The sequence below is a fragment of the Leptopilina heterotoma genome, unplaced genomic scaffold, assembly GCF_015476425.1.
Source record: "Leptopilina heterotoma isolate Lh14 unplaced genomic scaffold, ASM1547642v1 Lhet_38, whole genome shotgun sequence".
Lineage (NCBI taxonomy): Eukaryota > Metazoa > Arthropoda > Insecta > Hymenoptera > Figitidae > Leptopilina > Leptopilina heterotoma.
The window spans coordinates 2941450-2962683 of NW_025111054.1; the positions used below are offsets into that span (position 1 = coordinate 2941450).

Consider the following 21234-nt stretch of genomic DNA (forward strand, 5'->3'; position numbering starts at 1 on the left):
GAGGATATCCCTTCTACAAGTAGAACCGCTGTCAACAAGGAGGTGACCGTACAAAAAAAACAACCTCAACTGAACCAGCAACTACCCAAGGAAAGGAGATAAAGTTTGCAACGTCCAAAGATAGACCATCAGTGAAGATCAGATGACTAACCGAAGGGTTAGGTTCCAAGCTGCGTGGAATCCAGGTAGAGGAGACTTCATTGGGAAAGAATCGCCAACCACCTTCTCGCCAGTAGTTCCGCCAAACATAACCTTGCAAGACAACAATGAAGATCTTCGACTTAATATAATATAATATAATATAATTGATTAGTCACCCTCTGTGGAAGATGGTGAATAATGTCCGCCTAAAAAAAAAGAGAGAGAAACAGAATTAAAAAGATATGAATATATAATTAATACTTATATACCTTATTAAAATACTAGAAACAGTAGGTACTTAAAACTTACTCGATAGGGTCCAATAGCGTTGATACGGTCCACTTCCCTTTGGAATACCTCAGTGTGATTCAGGCTATCGAAATCCTTCCTCTCCCGGAATAGCTTCACGTGTATCATCTCGTGCAGCATGGTCCCGATCAGATCTTCTTCAGGAAGCAACTTGTGTATTTTCCAGTTTATGCGCACCTCGCGCCTAGGCAAATCCGTGCACCCCGAAGCGGATGGCATTTTCGGCCCCCAGTGAAACGTGTAGCCCGCATTTGCGAGCTCATTATTAAAATAGATCTCGTCCAAATGGTCATACAGTCCTTTTAGATCAGGACGCCCGTCCGTAGCCCGTTTGCGCTGAAATAATTTCAACCCTGTCTCCAAGGGTTGTTTCTGCGATCTAGTTACTCTACCGCTCATGTTGAAAATACACCTAAACGCAAACAAAATGTTTATTAAAACAAAAAGAAAAAAAAGAGGTTTTTTTGTGACTTTAGAAAGTTAGTTGAGTAAACAAAATTCAGTAAAAAAGAGAAAAGCAGAATTTCGCAAACAGGGTGTCAAGAATGTCGTTTCCGGAGCGCCCCAAATTTAGAGTCATTTTTGAGGCATTTCCGTTAAAGATAGACGACAAACAAGAGTAAGGAAAAATGTTGGAACTATGATTCCAAGGAATAATATAGTACTCGCTAGATAAAAATCGGTTTATTTATGTGGTATTTACGACAAAATTTCTCTATCCTGTCATTTCCGAGCGCGCGAAGTACTTGCCAGCGGCCACCGCCGAGCATGGCAGTCACCGCCGACTACGTGAGAACCCCGTCGGACAAAAACTGTAGACCGTATGAACTAAATCAAACTTAGCTTCTAATTAAATTTTATAATTGGTATTTTATTTTTTTTTTAAATTTTTTCTTTCAAATAAATGCAAAATTAACAATTTTAAAATTATTCTTAACTTGAAATAAACTCATGTCTAACATTTAATTAAAATACATTAAAGAATGAATACAAAAACATTAGTTTTGAGACATACGTTCAATAATTTTGCGAGAGTATGACACTTATGCAAAAAAAAATATATATATTTTAATTGCATTTAAAAATCAAAATTTCTTACTTCATAATTTATTAAAATTTAAATAAATGTGTCTTGGGTTAAAATTCCTGATGTACAAATTTTGCTGTTCATGAAAGTGATTGAATGTATTGCGAATAAAATTAATGAAATGCAGGGTGATCATAAGTTTCAGTTTATGAATTTCCCTGACAATTTATTGACATTGAATTGAATTTCTCTTACGAAATTCTTTTACAAGAAAATATGAATATTTACGGAAAATGAGTAAAATTTATGAATTTTAAATTAAAAAAAAATTACTATTATTACCTTTTTTTTAAATTCATATACTTTCTACAAATTTTTAGCTTAACTTATCTCTGAATCAATTAATTTAAATAATTTTCCAAAGGTCCAAAAAGTAAGTTTTCACAAATGTTTATTTACATTATTTGAAGATAATTAAATCTAATAATTAGTTTTAAAAATATTATAATGTTATTTTTCGAAGGTAATTGAATTTCTTAAAATGATTCTTATATCCTAATTTTAAAAAAAAACTAATTAATTTTTGATGAATTTTCATTGAGAATTTTGAACATGATTGTTTTCTCCAAAATGTTAGAAATAATTCTAAAATGTTATCATTTTTGTATGTATTTTTTTTTGGAAATATGTAATTGAAAATATTGAATTTTAAACATTAGAAGCTAATTTTTATAAGTTTTCATTTTTAAATTTACCGTTAAAAAATTTTTTTTTGTGATAAATTTTAATAAATAATAAATTAATTATTTTCAATTAAATTTTGCAAAATTTCAACTATTCAAAAAGGTTACTATTGTAGACATATTTAAAAAATTTAATTATGTTAAAAATTAGGTATTTAAAGCAATCTAAGTATACTTATTTTTAATTATCTATAACTTAATCTATTGAATTTAGGAAAATTACATCAAGAGGACAAGTCTTTATTCTTTCGTCTACTTTTAAATAATGTTTAGAAAACTAAATTTTTATTAATGTTTATTAAAAAATTATTTTATACCTAAAAAAGTTGATTTTTAAAATTTAGGCATGATTATTTCTAATTTTATTATTGAAATACACAACTCAAAATAATAATAATACGCCGCAAAAGGGCCCAACTAATAAAAAAATAAAATGCCTTCAAATTGTTTAAAATAAACAGTCTAGTAGAACATTTCCGCGCGCTTGCGCGCGGATAGTTTGGCTAATACTATATAATAATCGTAAGTTTCCGTTAGCGAATTCTCTGCATTCATTTGTTTATTTTGAAAATTTTTGTGGGTTATCATTTTTTTTGTCAAACTTGTTAACGGTTACGTATACTTATCGATATAAAATTTACGAGACGCATGCATTGCAATTTTATTGTTTATAAAAATAATGTCATTCTTGCGAGGAATTTCATAAAAATATTTTAAATAATTGAATTCTGTTAGAAAATTTTGTGAAAATAATAGATATTGAAAATCATTGAATTGTGAAATGTTTTTAAAAATAATTAAATTTTACAAAGAATTCAATTGAAATTTTTGACAATAATTGAATTCTAGTGAACAATTTTATTGGAGTTTTTTTTAAATAATTGAATTCTTGTGATGATACCTGAGAGTGAGGGAGAAAAAGATATTGTGGTGGTCTTGGACAGTGAGGAAGAACAAGTGAAAGGGGGTGAGCAAGAGGAGGAGGAGCGTGAAGGAGAGACTGTGCATGAGAGTGAGGGAGAACAAAATATAGTGGTTGATGATAAGAGTGAGAAAGAACAAGATCTTGTGGTGGTGAACAGTGAGGAAGAACAAGTGGAAAAGGAGCGTGAGGAAGAGACTGTGCATGAGAGTGAGGGAGAGGAGATTATGAATGAGAGTGAGGGAGAGCGAGATATGGAACTTGAAAGTGAGGGAGAGATGGATAATGAACTTGAGAGTGGGGGAAAGCGAGATATGCAAGATGAGCGTAAGAGAGAGGGAGAGCGAAATATGCAAGAAGTAGATGAAAGCGAGAAAGAGCGTGAGAGCGAGGGAGAGCGTGAAATACAAGATGTGCATGAGGGAGAGCGTGATATGCAAGATGTGCATGAGGGAGAGCGCGATATGCAAGATGTGCATGAGAGCGAGGGAGAGCGAGAAATGGGTCATGAGAGCGAGGGAGAGCGAGAAGTGGGTTATGAGAGTGAGAGAGAGGGAGAGCGTGATATGGGTTATGAGAGTGAGAGAGAGGGAGAGCGTGATATGGGTTATGAGAGTGAGAGAGAAGTAGAGATGGGGGATGAACGTGAGAATGAGTAAAAAATGAAATGAAAATGTTATACATAAATATTGTTCTCTTACTTTTAATAACATTTTTTCTAATATGTATTTTCTTTCATATAACGTTTTCACTTATTTTTTCTTATATATATATATATATGTATTTTCTTATATGTATTTTTTCTTTCATATGAATTGTGTATGTATCTTCAATGTGTTATGCATTTTATGTGAAAGTTGCTTTAAATGAAGAAAAATTAATAAAAAATATTCTTTTGAAAATTATTGTGTTGATTTATTTAAATATTTTCTAAAAAATAAATTTCTAATTATTTTTTCCTTTTATGTAAAATTTTCAGATTTTAAAAGTATATATTCGTAAAGTGTGGATAGATGCCACTTTTCTCAAATCTCCAAAAAAATGGATATATTTATGTATTATTGGTTCTTTTATATCTATTAACCATAAAAAAAAATTTTTTTGCTATAAAGTGCCAGCTGATAATGATGATCATGATGATGATGATGATGGAAGAATATGATAATGAGGGAGACCGAGATTCAGTTGTAAACATAAAGTTATAATATATTTCTTAGTGACTTTTAATTTATAAAATCATTAGTAAGCAATTCTTTTTATTAACATTTATTTAAAGTACCACCTTATGAACAATTGTCATTGTAAAGCAATTTTTAAATAATTATTCTCTCATTTATATTAAAACTAAACTTTATTTACAGTGAATTAAAAAAATAATTTCTTAAATTTTATGATGGTAAACATTTTTTTAAAAAAATAATAGAATTTATGAAAGAAATTAAGTTTGAAAGATAACCTTTAGAATATTTCAATACATGTCGCTTCAGTTTTTCTTGAAACTTATGTAAAATGAAGCTTAAAAAATTCTAGTTTTATTCTCAGTAAACATTATAATAAGCAATTCGGTTTGAAATTTAGGAAATTAATTTAAATTTTACAAATATATCAGAGGGTAAAAAATTTGAAAAAATAAATTCCGCTTGGTACATACATTCAACCTCCGAAAATTCTTTTAAAATTTAATTAATATCTCAAATTTCCATGAATTGCCCATTATAATGTTTACAGGGAATAATAATAGCAGTAAATCCTGTTATTTAAAAACAAATTTTTATCATCATAAAACTGAGAAATTTTTCTTCTAAAATCACTAACAGTAAATAAATTTTTGGCTTTAATAAATAAGAGAAATAATTATTTTAAAAGTGGTTTTTTAAAGTGGTTTGTTTTGAAATAATATGACCTATATATTTGTAAATCCTTTTTTATTCGATTATCGGAAGAGTGATAAATGAAACAATGTTACATTAGTTGTGCAACGTTTCGGTGTCTTTGTTGACGTTGCACAACTAATGTAACATTGTTTCATGTATCACTCTTCCGATAATCGAATAAAAAAGGATTTACAAACTTCAACAACGGAAGAAAAAAATCATCTATATATTGACCTATATATTTATTTTTTGTTATACTTGAGTGTAGCGGTGGAGCTTGAGAATGCAGGAAAGCAAAAGACTGTGCTTGAGAGTGAGGGAGAGAAAACAATGGTGAATGAGAGTAAGGGAGAGCCAGAGATAGTGCATGAGGGTATGGAAGGTGTACAGAAGAGTGAGAGAGATATGCAAGATCGGTGTGAGAGTGAGGGAGAGCGAGATATTTTCTAAAAAAATTTATTTTATTTGCTTAAAAAAATTAAGTTTTGTCTTTAATAATTTATTTAATTATGAACAACTTTCTTAATTTCTAATTGTTTTTAGATTAAATGAAATTTTTAAATTTTCAAAGTTTATATATATTTCAAAACTTGTGGATCATGTGTAGCTGGCGAGAACAAACCTATTAAGTAGAAGAAGAAGAAGAAGAAGAAGAAGAAGAAGAAGAAGAAGAAGAAGAAGAAGAAGAAGAAGAAGAATAACAATAAATAATTGTAAAATTTTTTTTTAAATATATCAATAATAATAATAGATTTTTTCTTTTATTTACAGAATTGATTTTATTATTATGAAATGAGAAATTGTCTTACGACTTTGCTAACCCTATTTTACAGCAAGATACAAAAATAAAAGGAACTTGATAATTTATGACATTTCGAATATCGTCATCAATATGAAAATGTTTTTTTGCTACTATTGCAACACTGGTCATACATATTTTTCTAAAATCATCCATGTCCTCCAAACTCCACTCAATTGGGCCTTGGATACAAATGTGGAACTTCTTGCTTTCCATTATGAGTTTTAAACTGTTGAAAAAAATTGTTTGCAATAACTGTTATAATAAAAATTTGAAACATTTAAAATAATTTCAAAATCAAATTAATTAATTCAATGAATTTAGCCTCAAAATAAAAATGAAATAAATTTAAATCAATTCAAACATATATATCAAATTCTTAAAATTAATGCAAATACCAATAAATTTAATTAAATTAAAAAATGCAATAAATTCAAAATAAATTTTAAAAAATCTTCCTATAAATTATATTTCAATTAAAAGAATTAATTTTTTTTTTTAAATTGCTAAATGAAATAATAAGTTAGTAACAATAAACTAAATTTATATATTTTTGATTATAGGTTAAAAATTAATAATTTTACTTACATCAGCTGCTTTTGACACTCTTAAGTATTTCGCGATACCCTTTGATTACCACTTTTTGAAATGAAGTCCTCTTTGAAACGAGACTTTTATACGCAAATTATTGTTTTACAAAAAGATAAGATAAGGATAGAATATCACATAAAAAAGATACATAGATATATATACATATAATTATGGTGCAGATTGAAGAACTGGTTACAACTTATGAAGTGTCAGTGTGTTAAATCGATTCTTTAATGTGCACTTATAATAATTCTGATATTGAAAATAGTAAAAAAAATTTAAATTGCATTATATAATTTTTTTATTATAAATGAGTATATTTAAAATATTTTAAAATGAGACAAAAATTATTTATGTACATTCTTAAACCCCCATGGTAAAGTATCTGTAGTATTTTTAAAAATCATTCTTTTATCATCTTGATAACCTAAAGCTGTCTTTTTTTGTTTTACACTATAAACTTGATGCATTTTGCTTTGAATTAAATATTGTTCTTTTGATAAATTTTTAAACTGAAAAAGGGTTTTTTCAAAATCATTAAATGTTATTGTTTTCAACGTTGGACTTGTAACTCCTTTGGCTTTCTTTTTCTCATTTTCTTCACCAAATACTTTAAATGCATATAATTTAGAACGCAATCCTATAAATTCCGAAATTATTTTTCCATTACATTCGTCTTTCATAAGACCTAAAATTTTTTTATTTACAAGCGGAATATCATATACATTATCTTTCGGATAATCAGAAGTATCAAAAAAATGGATATCTTTCTTAATATAATCATATATATTTGAAACTTGAATATGGTATATTAAACTGTCTGTATCAGTATAGAGCAGCTTTGAATTATCACCAAAAGTATTTTTTATATAATTATAATGAAAAGAATAAAGATATATCCTGGAAATATCTAAAATTATAAATCCAACATAAATTGGCTTATTGAAGTTTACTTTTACTTTATTCATTTCAATAATAACCATTTTCTCATCGTAAATAGTGCAACTATGAAAATTAGGCTTCGCAATTAAATTTTTAGCGCCCCATCTTCCTTCCCATTTTGTAACTATTCTAACGTCTTTATATTTTCTGACATTTTCCATCGTTTTTCCAAACACAGCATTGTTCATTAGCTTATAAAATTTTTTTTCAAATTCATTACTAGATTGCTTTCTAAGTTCAGTATTTAAATCAATATAAGGCTTTAACCACTGCCTTTGTTTAAATTTTAAAACCCTATGTATTTTAGATAATTTCATTCCCAAAAATAAATAATGCTTCAAATTTTTATAGTGAATAATATACTTGTCTTTTGGCAACAAATTTGTTATTAATTTAGGCAAACTACTCCCAGGAGGTGTAAAATGTTCAGGACATAAAGGTAAATCTTTATGTAAATGATGTAATTCTTCTGGATACTCTAAATCAACCTCTAAAATATAACCGTCTGGAGAATCATCTGAGATATCAAAAACATTAAAATCGTTTAAATTCGTTTGCCATTGAAAGTCAGAATAAGGTAAAAATTCACTCATTCCTGCCCCATATAGATTATTTACATCAAAATACATAATATATGACTCTAACTCGTTTGGATTAGAGTGATTTTCCATATATCTGTTATTTGCCTTTGCATACATATTTGAACATTGCGAAACCCCACCCCTAATACCCTTTTCAATAAAAAGTAACATTTCCATATCAGTTAATAATTCCAATTCCACTTTAGTCATTTTAAGCATTGCATCATAAGCAAGACCGGGTGCTGTATAGTAATGTAACGGATCTAAATTATATGTTGATATACACGTTCTTCTAAAATTTTCAAAAACATCTGTTAGAAGTAAAACGTCTGTTTTTAAATATAAGTCTGAGTATTCACTTAAATTTTTCAAGTTAAAAGTTTTCCAAACTTTACAAGCATGCTCATAATCTTTCTCTGAAATATTTGAATTATACAATCTTGAAAAAAATTTTCTATTGGAGGTAAACATTCTTCACTTAATTTTTCCCAGCAATCAATATATTCATATGGGAAAACACCTTTTCTACTCAATAAATTTAATTCATCCATATTATTACAAAATTTTGCAGTTATTTGTTTCTGATCATTTTCAAGATATGAGGATAATTTATCTAAACTACTTGGCATAAACCTAAATGAGTCTATAAATCTGAAATTTACATTTTTACCTGCTACATATTTTGTAATTGATATATATTTTTCTTTGTTTATTGGCAATAATGAAACAGTACCTTCAATCTGTGTAACTAATTCTTTAATAAAAAAATGTGCATCATAGCCAGATAAGTTATGAAAAACAACAGGAACGGTATGAGAATTCTGATAATTAAGATTACAACTCTCATGAGCTGCACCTCTATATTTTCCTGTGAAATGACAGTGATCTCGATGTCTAATATCACTGTCTTTAAACGAACCTTCACAAATGTGACAGAATTTAGCATTTTTGAATTCTAGTTCCTGATCTAGAGATAAGGTTTCCATTGGAACATTCGTTTTTAAGTAAACATCAACAAAATCAGCAATTTCTTCCAATTTTGTCATAAACCAAGCAATACAATCATCTCCTCTATAACTTTCATATACTGATAAGGACTCATCAAATTCACATTTAAAATAAAATGCAATACTTTGAGGGATATGTTTTAAATATGCTTGAGGTTGTGAATTATTGCAGAAAGGTTGTAAAATACTCTCAGTGTCAGCATACAAAACAATTGGAACTTTTTCTTTGAATCTATAGTTTTTAAATTTTAAAATATTTTCCCCTTCTTTTGGTAAAATAACCCTACATTTATTTAAAGTTGTACAATCCACCATATGTTTAACTAATGACAATTTACTATTGAAATGACATAGGCATCTGTCACAAATAAATGATTGACACTTGTGTTTTGTCATTTGTGATTTTATTAATCTAGAAAGGTTTCGAATGTATGCAAAATGATAAATATTTTCATCTTTTATATTTGAATTTTCAATCATTAATAAGTGAATGGTTTTTTTTCAGAATGTTGATCACTGAGATAAAGAGGAACTATTTCCTTTTTATCAATACCATAAATAGTTATCCTTAAATTATTCATTTTTTCAAAAATAGGCACATCCGATAGACCAATAGGAAATGTGATATTATCATACTTTAATACATCTTTGAACTCTGGATAAGAACTAGTTCTACTGACATTTTTATAGTTTTCAATTGGATAAAGCGCAGCTACTACTGACCACAAAAAGCAATATTCATCGTTATTTCTAATATTAATAACAGCATGTTTATCATTAATAAATTTTGGAAGCTCCGTATAAGTAGTTAAGCCAATGTGAATTGGTGAAAATTTATTTATATTCACCGTTAAATTTGTAATTTCTTTTAAAACCCAACCAGACTTGTGTGACTGAAAATCTTCAATCTCAAGTAGTATAGTTTTAAAAAATTTATCAAAAACAGAATTGAAATTTGTAGCAGGCAAAATTATTTTGTTATTTGTATTAAAAAATTTGTTGTCTTCAATTAATTCCCCGTTGTCAATATTTGTAAATTTAGCAGAGAGTATTAGATTTACTTTCAAACTATTATGTTTCTTTAAAGTATTTAATAAACGAATTTGAATTAAAGACTTTGAATCTTCAAAAAAGTTGGTTAATTCTTTGTGCTTGAAATTAGTGATTACACCTGTTCTAATTCTATCCTCAAACGCTGAAGTCAAATCTTCCCACTTCACTCTATCAGATTTGTTTTCCTTCATGCTTTTGATCCCCTTACCTTTCTTTTGAAGTTGTAGAAATTTTCTAACTAATCCTTTTAGAAACCCTATTGTAGTCATAATTCTACTTTTTCTACCCGAAGCAATATGTTGTTTTAACTCTTTATTTAAAAAGCGAATATTTACTTTTCCAAATTTAATCCACTTTTCAACTTCATGTAAAAAAGTACTAATCCCCTGTTTTTCTTTTAAAATGTTATAAGCATTTTCCATAATTAAAACCCGTTTTTTATAACAATTGGGACTCATTTTGTTTATTACTATTTAAAATGTTTAAAAGAATGATTTAATAAAATTTTTGAATATTTAAATGTTTTCTAAAAATCTAATACCTTTAATAAAAAAAATTATAATCGGATGAAAAAATTATGAAACAAATATAAAAATTTTGTCAATACTATATTCTATCCTTATATCAAATAAATTTGTAACTTCACAAACAATAACTTCACAAGCCGACTGTTTAAAAAAACTGATGAGGTTTAATCAACCATGCCTGCTTATATACCCCCAATCTTCATGGTTATTAATAACAAAAATAGTTTCTTCCAAGAAAAAATAATTAGCATTAACAAGAATTGGCCTGATAATTCGAAGCCATAAAAAGAAAAATATAATTATCATTAACATTCCTTAAACTGTAATTATTATAAACATTCATTATTCAAGTATCAAATTACATTTCTAGGAATAGTTATAATTTTTTCAAGCACCGCGCCGGGATCTGAGCCACGCGCCATGCGGATAGGTGTCGGCTTTCAACAAATTTTTTTAAAAGTCAAGCGCCGAGATCTAAGCCACGCACCATGCGGATAGGTGTCGGCTTTCAGAGCGATCTATTTCAAGTCGTAAAAATTCTTTTGTGATAATACAAGCCATTACAAAAACACCAAAACATTTCCTCAAAAGGAAGTAATAAATTTTCACTCAAAATCCAAATAATAAATATAATAATTATAGGTTATAAAAGCATCTAATGAAATAATATCAGCTGACCAAATACTCGCTTCTCATTGGTCATTAACCTTTGTCGCTCCTGATTGGTCAGTTACACTTTTTTAAAAAATGTTTCATATTACACATATGCAACATTAACTTTCCGTTGGAGCAGAACTAAAGCTCGCTCCTGATTGGTCGAGAGACTTGAAAGTTACTTTCCTTTAGATCCGTGTCCCAGAAACCCCCTAACACCTCTACTTTTATTTAAGAAATTAAAATAGTTCTCTGCCGGGTGAATAAAAAATCAACGACGGGATTAAATGGTCAAACACAGAACAGGGCGTCTACTATTTTCATTCAACAAATTTCCCGGTTTTTCCCGGAATTTTTCTCATCAAGTTTAAATTAATTTCGAACATAAATAAATCTTTAAAAAAATTTGAAAATAATATTTTTTTTGATAATTTTAACTGAAAATTTGGAAAATAATTAAAGTGAACGAAGAATTTTTTGTTTTTTTTTTTTTAAATATATATATAAATAATCTTGTCTCCTTATAATTATAATTAAAAAGAAATTTAGTTATCCTAAAACAATAGAATTAAACAAAAAATTATTACAACATGATCTTATTTTTCAGATTTAAAAAGAAAATTATCCCGGTCCATTCCCTGTTATAAATTATTTTTCCTAGTCATAACTAATAACTCCGAAAAGAAATTATTCCACGAAAGATTGAAAGAATTTCCTGATTTTAGACAAACTTTCATTTTTCCCAAACCATAAAAATATTTAATTTAGTCTAAAAATAATTTTGAACTTAAATAGAGTTTTTAAATTAGTAGATATTCAAGTTTCAAAAAAAAATTTTCAAATTCCAAATCCTTTAAATTTAAATAATTTTTAAGAATTGCCACTGTAACTTTATTAAAGAATTATTTTTAAAAAAAATTTTCAATTCAATTATATTCTAGAAATAACTAAGATATATCTAAAATCCACTTGTTTACAAGACAATGTCACGAAATTTCAAGTAATTTGAGAATTTTTCAATTAAATACTACATATTTAAAAACATAATGTTGTCGCCGTAAGAAACAACTAATATTATTATTTTTGGTGAGTTGGTTACTCAACTGAGAGCCAACTCTACTTTATTTATTTAACAAGTAAAAGTACAAAACTTGGAGATAATCAATCCTTCCAATTCTTCACTGAGCCTTATTGGAAGACAAACGTGCTATCACTTTGAGTAGCGACTAATTAATCTGACCACACCTGCTTATGCTTTAGTTTTAAAGGACTGTGAACTCGTCCCCACTCTTTACAATACACACTCATACTTCATACTGTCGACACCTCCCCCCTTTAAATTATCGATGATTTTTAAATTAATACATTTATTTAAAAATTCGATGCAGGTTTCCTTCTAGGAGGTTTCGAATGTAATTCAAAATTTAATCCTTACAGATTTTTCTCAATAGTTTCATTCTAAGTTGGACCTGTATTATTAAAGTTACAATTTCTGTTACAATTCTGAATACAATATCTTATGAAATTTAAAGTACACTGTATAATTTCTTTTTTAAAGATTATAAGTACAATACTTGCATATTTTATATACTCTAAATTCGTCAAAAACTATTCTCTCGAACTCTCAAATCTTTCATGTTTTTCTAAGTCTTCTAGCATCATTTCACTTCTTACTAATTTCTGCTTCTTTCATTTTGGCTACATTGAAAAACCTTAGTAATTTTGGTAATTTATCATTAGTAAATTTTAAATCGTCTTTTTTGAAATCTAATTCTATTCTGATTGTTTCCTTAAAGTATCTATTTATATTTCACAATTTCTTATCATTATAATTATTCTTTTCGCATTCTATAGCTAGAACTATTTCTTTTACAAATATACGTATATAACCTATGGCTGTTTTTCACAAATGTTTCATCGCTGAGTAATAATGGAGATTTTAGACAATTTTCGTTAAACATTTTTATTAAATCCGCGTCACAATTTTCTGTTTGATATATTAAATAGCTCGATTCGTTTCTCTTACAACTTTATATTCTTCTATAGTGCTACATTTTTCTAAGTCTGTCTTGTCAATAGGTACGTATTCAGTTTTCGTTTGTAAAATGTATGGTTTGCTTTGTCATCGTTCGTTTCTTCTCAAATTGTCTTTAGTAAGTAAGTAAGTACTCAAATACTTAATCGCATTGTCATTGTCCATATCGTCATACTTTGTTTCTCTTCTTACATTAATATTATACCATCTGATCCTTTTGGTACGTTCGTTTCTTCATAATATCTTTGCTCTTTTTTATCTTCTTTAAATCGTGTAGACATATAATTCGCATCTTCCGTTAAAGTCTTCAACATTTACTGTAATGCTGGTCCATTTCGTCATATTTATTTCTTTTGTTTATTAATATCCTATTCGTCGTAATATTCTTCATATCGTGTTGATCTATTTTGTTATATTTGTTTTCTTGATTCATTTATATTTCATCATATAGTCCTACTGGAATGTCCTATTCGTCATAATATTCTTGATACCTTTTTGATTCATTTCGTTATATATTTTTTTTATTGATTCATAGTTTATCATTCAGTCCTACTTAAATATCCGAGTCGTCATATTATTATCCTATTGGTTCATTTCGTCATAATTATCCTATTCGTCATAATATTATTTATACTTTGTTTTCTTCTATGTTTCTATATTTGTAATCAATATTTCTTTTATCCTTGTACGTTCAAATTTTCGTCGTAAAATTAACTATCCTTTTCTTTGTACTACTTTACATCTCTTTAATCGTATTTCATTTGCGTTATCATTATCTATTTAAGGTATTTCGTTTAATTGTACTATTTCTGATTGCTTCCATTTATTTTAATCGTTGACATAAATCACATGTTTTGATAAAGTCTTCAACATCTTTTGTAATGTTGGGCCAGTTTGTCATATTTCTTATCTTCTGTACTGTAATATCCTTAGAATAGTGTCCTCCTAATATTCCTTTATGTGCTTCTGCTATAATTTTTCTTCTATTTCTTTCAATGTGTTTCTTTATCAAATATATTTCCTTATCACCGCCTTTCCATATTTCACAAAGAATTCTTGATATTTTGTTTTCATCTATATCTTCGTAAATAATTCTTAATCTTTCTTCTCTAGTTTCTTTTTCTAAAAATTCTGTTAATTGCTGATTTCTCACCTGAGGACTAATTTTTATTTTGTCATCTTCTTCTGTTTTTTCTTTCGTGATCCAAATTTCTTTTATCCTTGTCGGTCCAAATTCTCGTCTTATGATTAACTGTCCGGTTTCTTCTATTTTGTTTCTTTTTAATCGCATTTTATTCGCGTCATCATTTTCATTTTGAGGTATATCTCTTATCCATTGTACTTCTTTAGTATCTGTAGTCAATTTTATATTCTTTATTACTTTGAATTCATCTTTAATTATTTTATGATCACTTTCTTCTGTTTGTGAATCTATTTCCATATTTTCGTTTTTATTTTCGTCATCAATTATTGAATTGTCGTCTTCTGTTTGCGTATCTATTTCCATGTTCTTATTTTTTTTGTTTACACCTGTAGTAGGCCAGTTCTGCTGTTCTAACGTGTCATTTGTACCATCTGTTGTCATCTGAACCCTTGGAATTAGCGATAAGGCGTCAGCGTTTGTGTTAGCAATTCCTTTCTTATAAATAATTTCATAATCATATTTTGTAATTGCTGAATATCTTCCTTTAAAATTAGTAAAACAGATTTTATCTCTCTTGTTTGCACTAGATTGCGGATAAAGTATTTTAGGTCCTAATTTTAAAATACCTTTTTGTAAATCCATTTTAAATTTTTGATCGTAAAGTAAATTCATTCCAATTAAACCGTTTTCTCTAAATGCATTTTCATCTTTTGTAACTTGAAAAACTGATTCTTTACCGTAAAGTTTTAAACAAATAGAATATTCGAACATTATAGGATTGTTTTCGATTGTTAAAACATTATGAGGCGCGTATTTTTTAAAGTTTTTCCCTTCTATCATACTTTCTTTTATAATTGATATATTTGATCCTGTATCAACTACAAATTTTCCTGATGCTAACTTATCAAATTTTAAAGCCACAATAGGTGTGTCGTGTCTTCTTCGTTCTCTTGGTATCGGTGGAAAGTCGTGCTTAGCGGGTTCTCCGATAAAGAAAATTCTTCGCTTAGCTGCACTCGGTCTGGTGGTTTGGTGTTGATTGGTCGTGACTGAAAATTTTGAGTTTTTTCTTGACGTGGTGGTAAACCTTTTAATTTTCCTCTACAAACATCCTCTGTATGTCCTAAATTTTTACAATGGTTGCATTTTTCTAAATTTCTCGGTTTGCTAAATCTTGGTGTTGGTACTGGGTTTTCATTTCTTGGGTTTCTGGTAAAATTGTCAATTCTTCTTTTATCTTTCAAATTCACGTTAATTTCTGAGGCAATATTAAAACATTCATTCAGCGTTTTCGGTTTCTGAGGACGGATTCTAATTTCAAATTCTTCACGTATATTTCTTAAGAATGTGCTGACACTTGCATTTGTTTCTATTTCCTGTCTTACGAAAGTTTCTTGAGGTGTTATATTCATACTATCTATAGACTGCCTGATTTTATCCTGACACTGCATAAATCTTGAGGTGAATGACTCTAAACCTTCATTTTTGCCCATTATACATGAATCGCGAGCCCTTTGAAGTGATTCTAAACTATCTTTTTCTCCAAATAAAATTCTTAATCTCTCAAAAAAATCGGCAAAGGTTTTAACTGCATCTGCTCTAATTGTATTTGCTGCTCTTCCTACTAATTTTTGTGCAATTATTGCATGCAGTAATGTTAATCTTTCATTTCTTTTCGTTTTTCTTTTAGATAATCTTATTAGATGAATGAAATTTTCTAAACCGCTTCCGTTAAATTCTGGTACTAATTTTATGCTTTTCCCAAAATCATATTCTGTAACTTCTTCTAATTCTTCGTGATCGCTATTTAATTCGTTTTCATTTAAGGGTAAACCTTCCTCTCTTCTAACTGGTTGTTCCATCGCTACTAATCTCGTTTCGAATCTCTCCATTTTTGCAAGAATATTTTGCAAATGGTCATTTGAAGCACTTGATGTTTCTGGCATGATGTTTAGAATATTGTCTAATTTTAGTCTGTCAGTCAGTGATATTGAAAGGGATGAACTGTCTGTGTCTATTGTTTCGTTTTCCCTACTTTCTCTATATGAATTTAAATCCAGTTTAATTTTATAAATTTCCTATATCGTTTCGTACAATTTTTATTTTATATCCGTTCGCGTTTTCTAATTTAAAATTTCATTTCTTGCAATCCTGCTACAAGGAGTACACAAGAATATGAAATTCGTTTTTTTTTAGTTTATTGTCGATGGCAATACTCATAAAATCACGGAGTATACCAACGCTTTAAAACAAACTTAGCCACACCCTATGAAGGTCGCCGTTCAACGTACGTAAAGTGGACTTATACTCTTGTTCTAAAGATTCGTAATTTTTTTTATATACCTTACTGTTGGTCTGGATCGTAGTTCTGGATAATCTCGAACTCTGCTTCGTAGATTTGGATAACTCTCTGGATACCTCTGTAGATCTGGATAACTCTGGATACCTCTCTGTAGATCTGGATAACTCTCTGGATTCCTCTCTGTAGATCTGGATAACTCTCTGGATATCACTCTGTAGATCTGGATAACTCTCTGGATACCTCTCTATAGATCTGGATAACTCTCTGGATACCTCTCTGTAGATCTGGATAACTCTGGATATCACTCTGTAGATCTCTGCTTTTTCTTTACTTTCTCGTTCACTTTAGATAATCACTTTGTTTATCTGGAACTAACTCTGGGTTCTGGATACTCAAAATCTGGATGAACTTCCAAAATTTTTTGAATATCCTAGCGCTGCCACCAATTATGTTGTCGCCGTAAGAAACAACTAATATTATTATTTTTGGTGAGTTGGTTACTCAACTGAGAGCCAACTCTACTTTATTTATTTAACAAGTAAAAGTACAAAACTTGGAGATAATCAATCCTTCCAATTCTTCACTGAGCCTTATTGGAAGACAAACGTGCTATCACTTTGAGTAGCGACTAATTAATCTGACCACACCTGCTTATGCTTTAGTTTTAAAGGACTGTGAACTCGTCCCCACTCTTTACAATACACACTCATACTTCATACTGTCGACAATAATTAAAAAAAAATGTTAATAAAAATATTGTTAAAAAAAATAACTTATTCAGAATTTTAATTGAAATCTTTTAAAATTCAATTTTTCTGAGACTTCAATTTGAAAATTTTAAAATTCAATCTATAATAATATTAGTAATATTAATCTAACATTCTGAAATATAAAAAAAATTTTTGCTTATGAATAATTGTAAAAAAAACTAATTGATATTAATGAAAATGCGTTTTTTTAACATTTATTTTCTAAGAAAGGAAGTTTTATTTATTTTATTTACCTTATTTATTATTAATTTTATAAATCTCGTATCACTTTTGTTCTAATTAGTTCAAATTTTTAATAATTCTTATTTGTTTTGTTATAATATTATTGCAAGAAAATTTTAAATTGATTTATTTTTGACTATTTTATAGGATGTGAAATTGTTTTTTTTATTAACTAATAAAAATTTTAATCATTAATCTTCGCTAGAAGCTTGAATGCATTGGAATATGACTTTTTTTAAAATTCAGTTATTAATCAAGTATTAAATTAAAATACTTTGAGAATTCAATTTGTTAAAAAAAATTTTCTAATGAATTCTTTAAGAAGTTTAATTACACATTTTCAGTCGAAGTTCACTATGTTTCGATTAACTCCGTATTCTTTATTTATTTACATAATGTGTTTGAATTGGTGACTGATAATTTTCTTTTACTATTAAATTAATTATTTTAACTAATTTAAATTTAGAGAACAGAATAAAACATCTATAAGAATTGAAATAAAGAGTGAATTTTGATATCAATTTAAGATAATAAAATCTTTAATTTTGGTATAAAATTTCCCGGTTTGACATAAAACTCCCGGCTAATTCCCGGTTTCTCCGGGAATTCCTGTCAGAACCAATTGGGATATAGAATAAGAGAATATAAACTTACCCTCTTTCTGATTAACGCTGCAGGAAGGCATTTTTCGCCTCAAAATATCGTCTTATTTTGGCTGAATAGGATGCTATGTTGCGCTGGGCATTATTCTCAAATAATTTTGTCAGCAAATAACCCCTCATGATGACAAACCTGTCACCTGGAATCAACCCGCATATCTCCCTGCCTCGCCTCACTATATCTATGGCACTATCAACTTCGGACCCATAATGAGAGTGAGAAGAAGAATCATCTTCTCCATCATTATACTCGAGAACGGTTTCACAGCTAACAGAGGACATTTTTTTTTAAAAAGGGGCACTAGTAGTCACAATTGGTTAAGGACGAAGTATTACTCTCTCTGACCGCACTCTAATCGAAGGAAAGGCCGTAAGAAAACTGAACCACTGGAGTGAGGTACTGGACCGCTACGCTTGACATTGACATTACGTCACTAAATTGACGGTTCCCAGTTGCGTTTGTACTACTTAGGAGATGTGCGGGCGCAACGTTAAAATACAAGAGTCTAATTAAATTAAGCACCACTGAGACGGTTCGAAGAATGTACCATGTTGCGATCAAAATGTCACGTATTTCGGAAGGGTAGTTTCAGTAGTAAGATGGAAACTAGATTTTGGCTCACATTTCAGTGCAATTACTGAAAGCCATTTTTGCGCTCTTTAAAATTTTGTGTAATAGTAGAAAATTAAGAACACAAAAATTATTGTATTAGTTATTCGAGAAATTTTCTAGAAAATATTTCTTTGAAAATTTCCCAAATTTTCAAAAAAAACGACAAAAACAAAAAAAAACAAAAAATAATAATAATAATAAAACAAATAAAGCATGCTATTTGTAAAACAGTTTTCAAAGTATATGCTTTCTGCCTTGCAATTGAAATTAGACTTAAAAGCTGTTTTCTGTTTTGTATTTAAATTTTTACAAAACCATTTAGTATTTAGTAAATAATCGGGTTTGATACCCAATATATTATTGCTGTATCCTAATCTTAATCGGAATTTTAATTAATAATTGACAATAATGATAACCATTTAAGAAAGAAAAAATAAGGCTATTACTGACGCCACTACTATTTTTACCCATAATATATTCAACATAAAATTGTATAATTGTTTTCGAAATATTGAAGAAATTTTGTTAATACATCGTCCTAGTATGTGCATTTCTAAGTTCAAGGCATCAGGGTTTTCGGGGACGAAAACTGGAATTTTCACGGTGGATTGTTAGAATACTAGTCTTTTAGAAAGTAAGTTATTTGACAACCATGTAGAATAAATTTAATTTCAAATCAACCCAAGCATATAAAAGCATCGCAACGCAGCGACGCTATGCTTGAGGATATTTGACACCCTGATAACGTCAAATATCTTACCGAGAGAATGCCTTTAACTAAGAAATGCTTATAAAAATAGTTAGAAGGACAAAAGAAATTATTATTTCTTTTCTCCTTCTACTAAATAATAAATATAATAAATAGTTATTAATAATTGTACCGGCGCAGTCAATGCTGCCTACATCGAACCTTGCGGCAATATTGAGCGGTAAATAATAAATATAAAATTTGTATACAAATTTCAATTCTGTAAAACATAAAGGAGGCGCAATGTTGCAGCCAAAGTACGTATATAAATCTGGATAATTAAATTTAAAATTTTATGCTAACAACCGAAAGTGTGAAGCGTAATTCTAAAATATTAAAACATCAACTAAAAATTGCATTGAGAGATTGTATGTGTGTGTAGAGGGACGACGACAACACACACAATAAAGCAACGCGCATGTGTCTGTGCGTCCGGAGGTTGTAAGCACCAACACAAGCAACGACTCCCCCGGCTACAGTACTAATACCGTCACAGCTTCCATGCTACGGGCACCAACATAAGCGCGCTATGCTTGCCTTCAATCGCTACCTTGTTGTGCGTAGAACTTTCCTCTCCCCTCAGGGCCCATAAGCTGTAGACTACAGCTTCAAAACAAACGCACGTGCGTTACAGCTGACGCAAACTACAAGGCTTGTATGCCTTATGACACTTGAATTTATGAATCAAGTCGGATGCACATACAAACAATTATTATTAACAATAGTTAAACATTTTGTTGTAAACATTGTTGTTACAACAAAATGCCGGAGGACATTAGGTTGTATGTATATGTATATATATACATTACTCAATATGTAAAATGCATATACAAGCAACCTTTAAAAAGTAGGAACAATATAATTACAATAAATAAATTATATACATTATTATAACTAAGATAAATAATAATTTTATTAATTAAACAATATAATTATTATTTAAATTCTAAGTTATTTCAAATAATATCTCAAAAAGTATCATGTTAACAGACTGCTTCCGTTCTAACGGACCTACCGTGAGATCCAAAACGTCAGCAAAAATGCATAGACTAATGGGCCCATGACTTACTCCTACTCTTTACTCCTACTCCTAAAATCTTTCGCCGCTTTGCACCAAAGGTAAGGGTTGGAGGCTTGTCGCAAAATTTCAATCATCGCAGTACGAATTCTCGCTTCTTCTCGAAGACACCTCTCCTGGGTCTAACCTAGCAAGTGTTTTGGGACAGAGAAATTTCGCGACAAAAAAGCCCGTTCGCGACCCGTAACCCAATTTGCATGAATTAGGGCAGACGTTAAAATTTTCAAATTCTCTGAGCCGGTGGAGTCCAGTGCGGGCTGATTTTGGAGAGATTTTGGAATTATTAATATAATTAATAATTCTAGAATCTTGTTATTTATAACCGACCGGTTGCATAGATATTGCCCGCGTCCGTCTCAAATATCGGTGGCCCACGAGCGCGATCAAAACCAATTATCGAATTATCGGTTGCATAGATATTGCCCGGACTAATTCGTTAAAAGGTAGATCCGCAGTGAGTTTTACACAGTTGTGTGAGACGGCCGGTTGCATA

The 21234-nt window shown here is 29.3% G+C and overlaps 1 protein-coding gene across 1 annotated transcript; it reads right to left on the reverse strand.

Annotated features, from left to right (window-relative positions):
• Positions 1-281: 281 nt before the first annotated feature.
• LOC122505896 (DNA-dependent metalloprotease dvc-1-like) lies at positions 282-849 on the reverse strand. Its single transcript, XM_043617766.1, has 2 exons — positions 451-849; positions 282-347 (listed from the first exon to the last, which is right to left on the reverse strand). Exons 1-2 carry the CDS (start codon positions 847-849, stop codon positions 282-284), a joined length of 465 nt encoding a protein of 154 aa, XP_043473701.1.
• Between the last annotated feature and the right edge of the window lie 20385 nt (positions 850-21234).

What these genes read in the sequence shown, in the direction of transcription:
- LOC122505896 (XM_043617766.1), bottom strand. Translation starts at nt 849, where the DNA reads ATGAGCGGTAGAGTAACTAGATCGCAGAAACAACCCTTGGAGACAGGG. An exon ending in ACGCTATTGGACCCTATCGA is followed by an intron (nt 348 to 450) that starts GTAAGTTTTAAG and finishes CTTTTTTTTTAG; the next exon opens with GCGGACATTATTCACCATCT.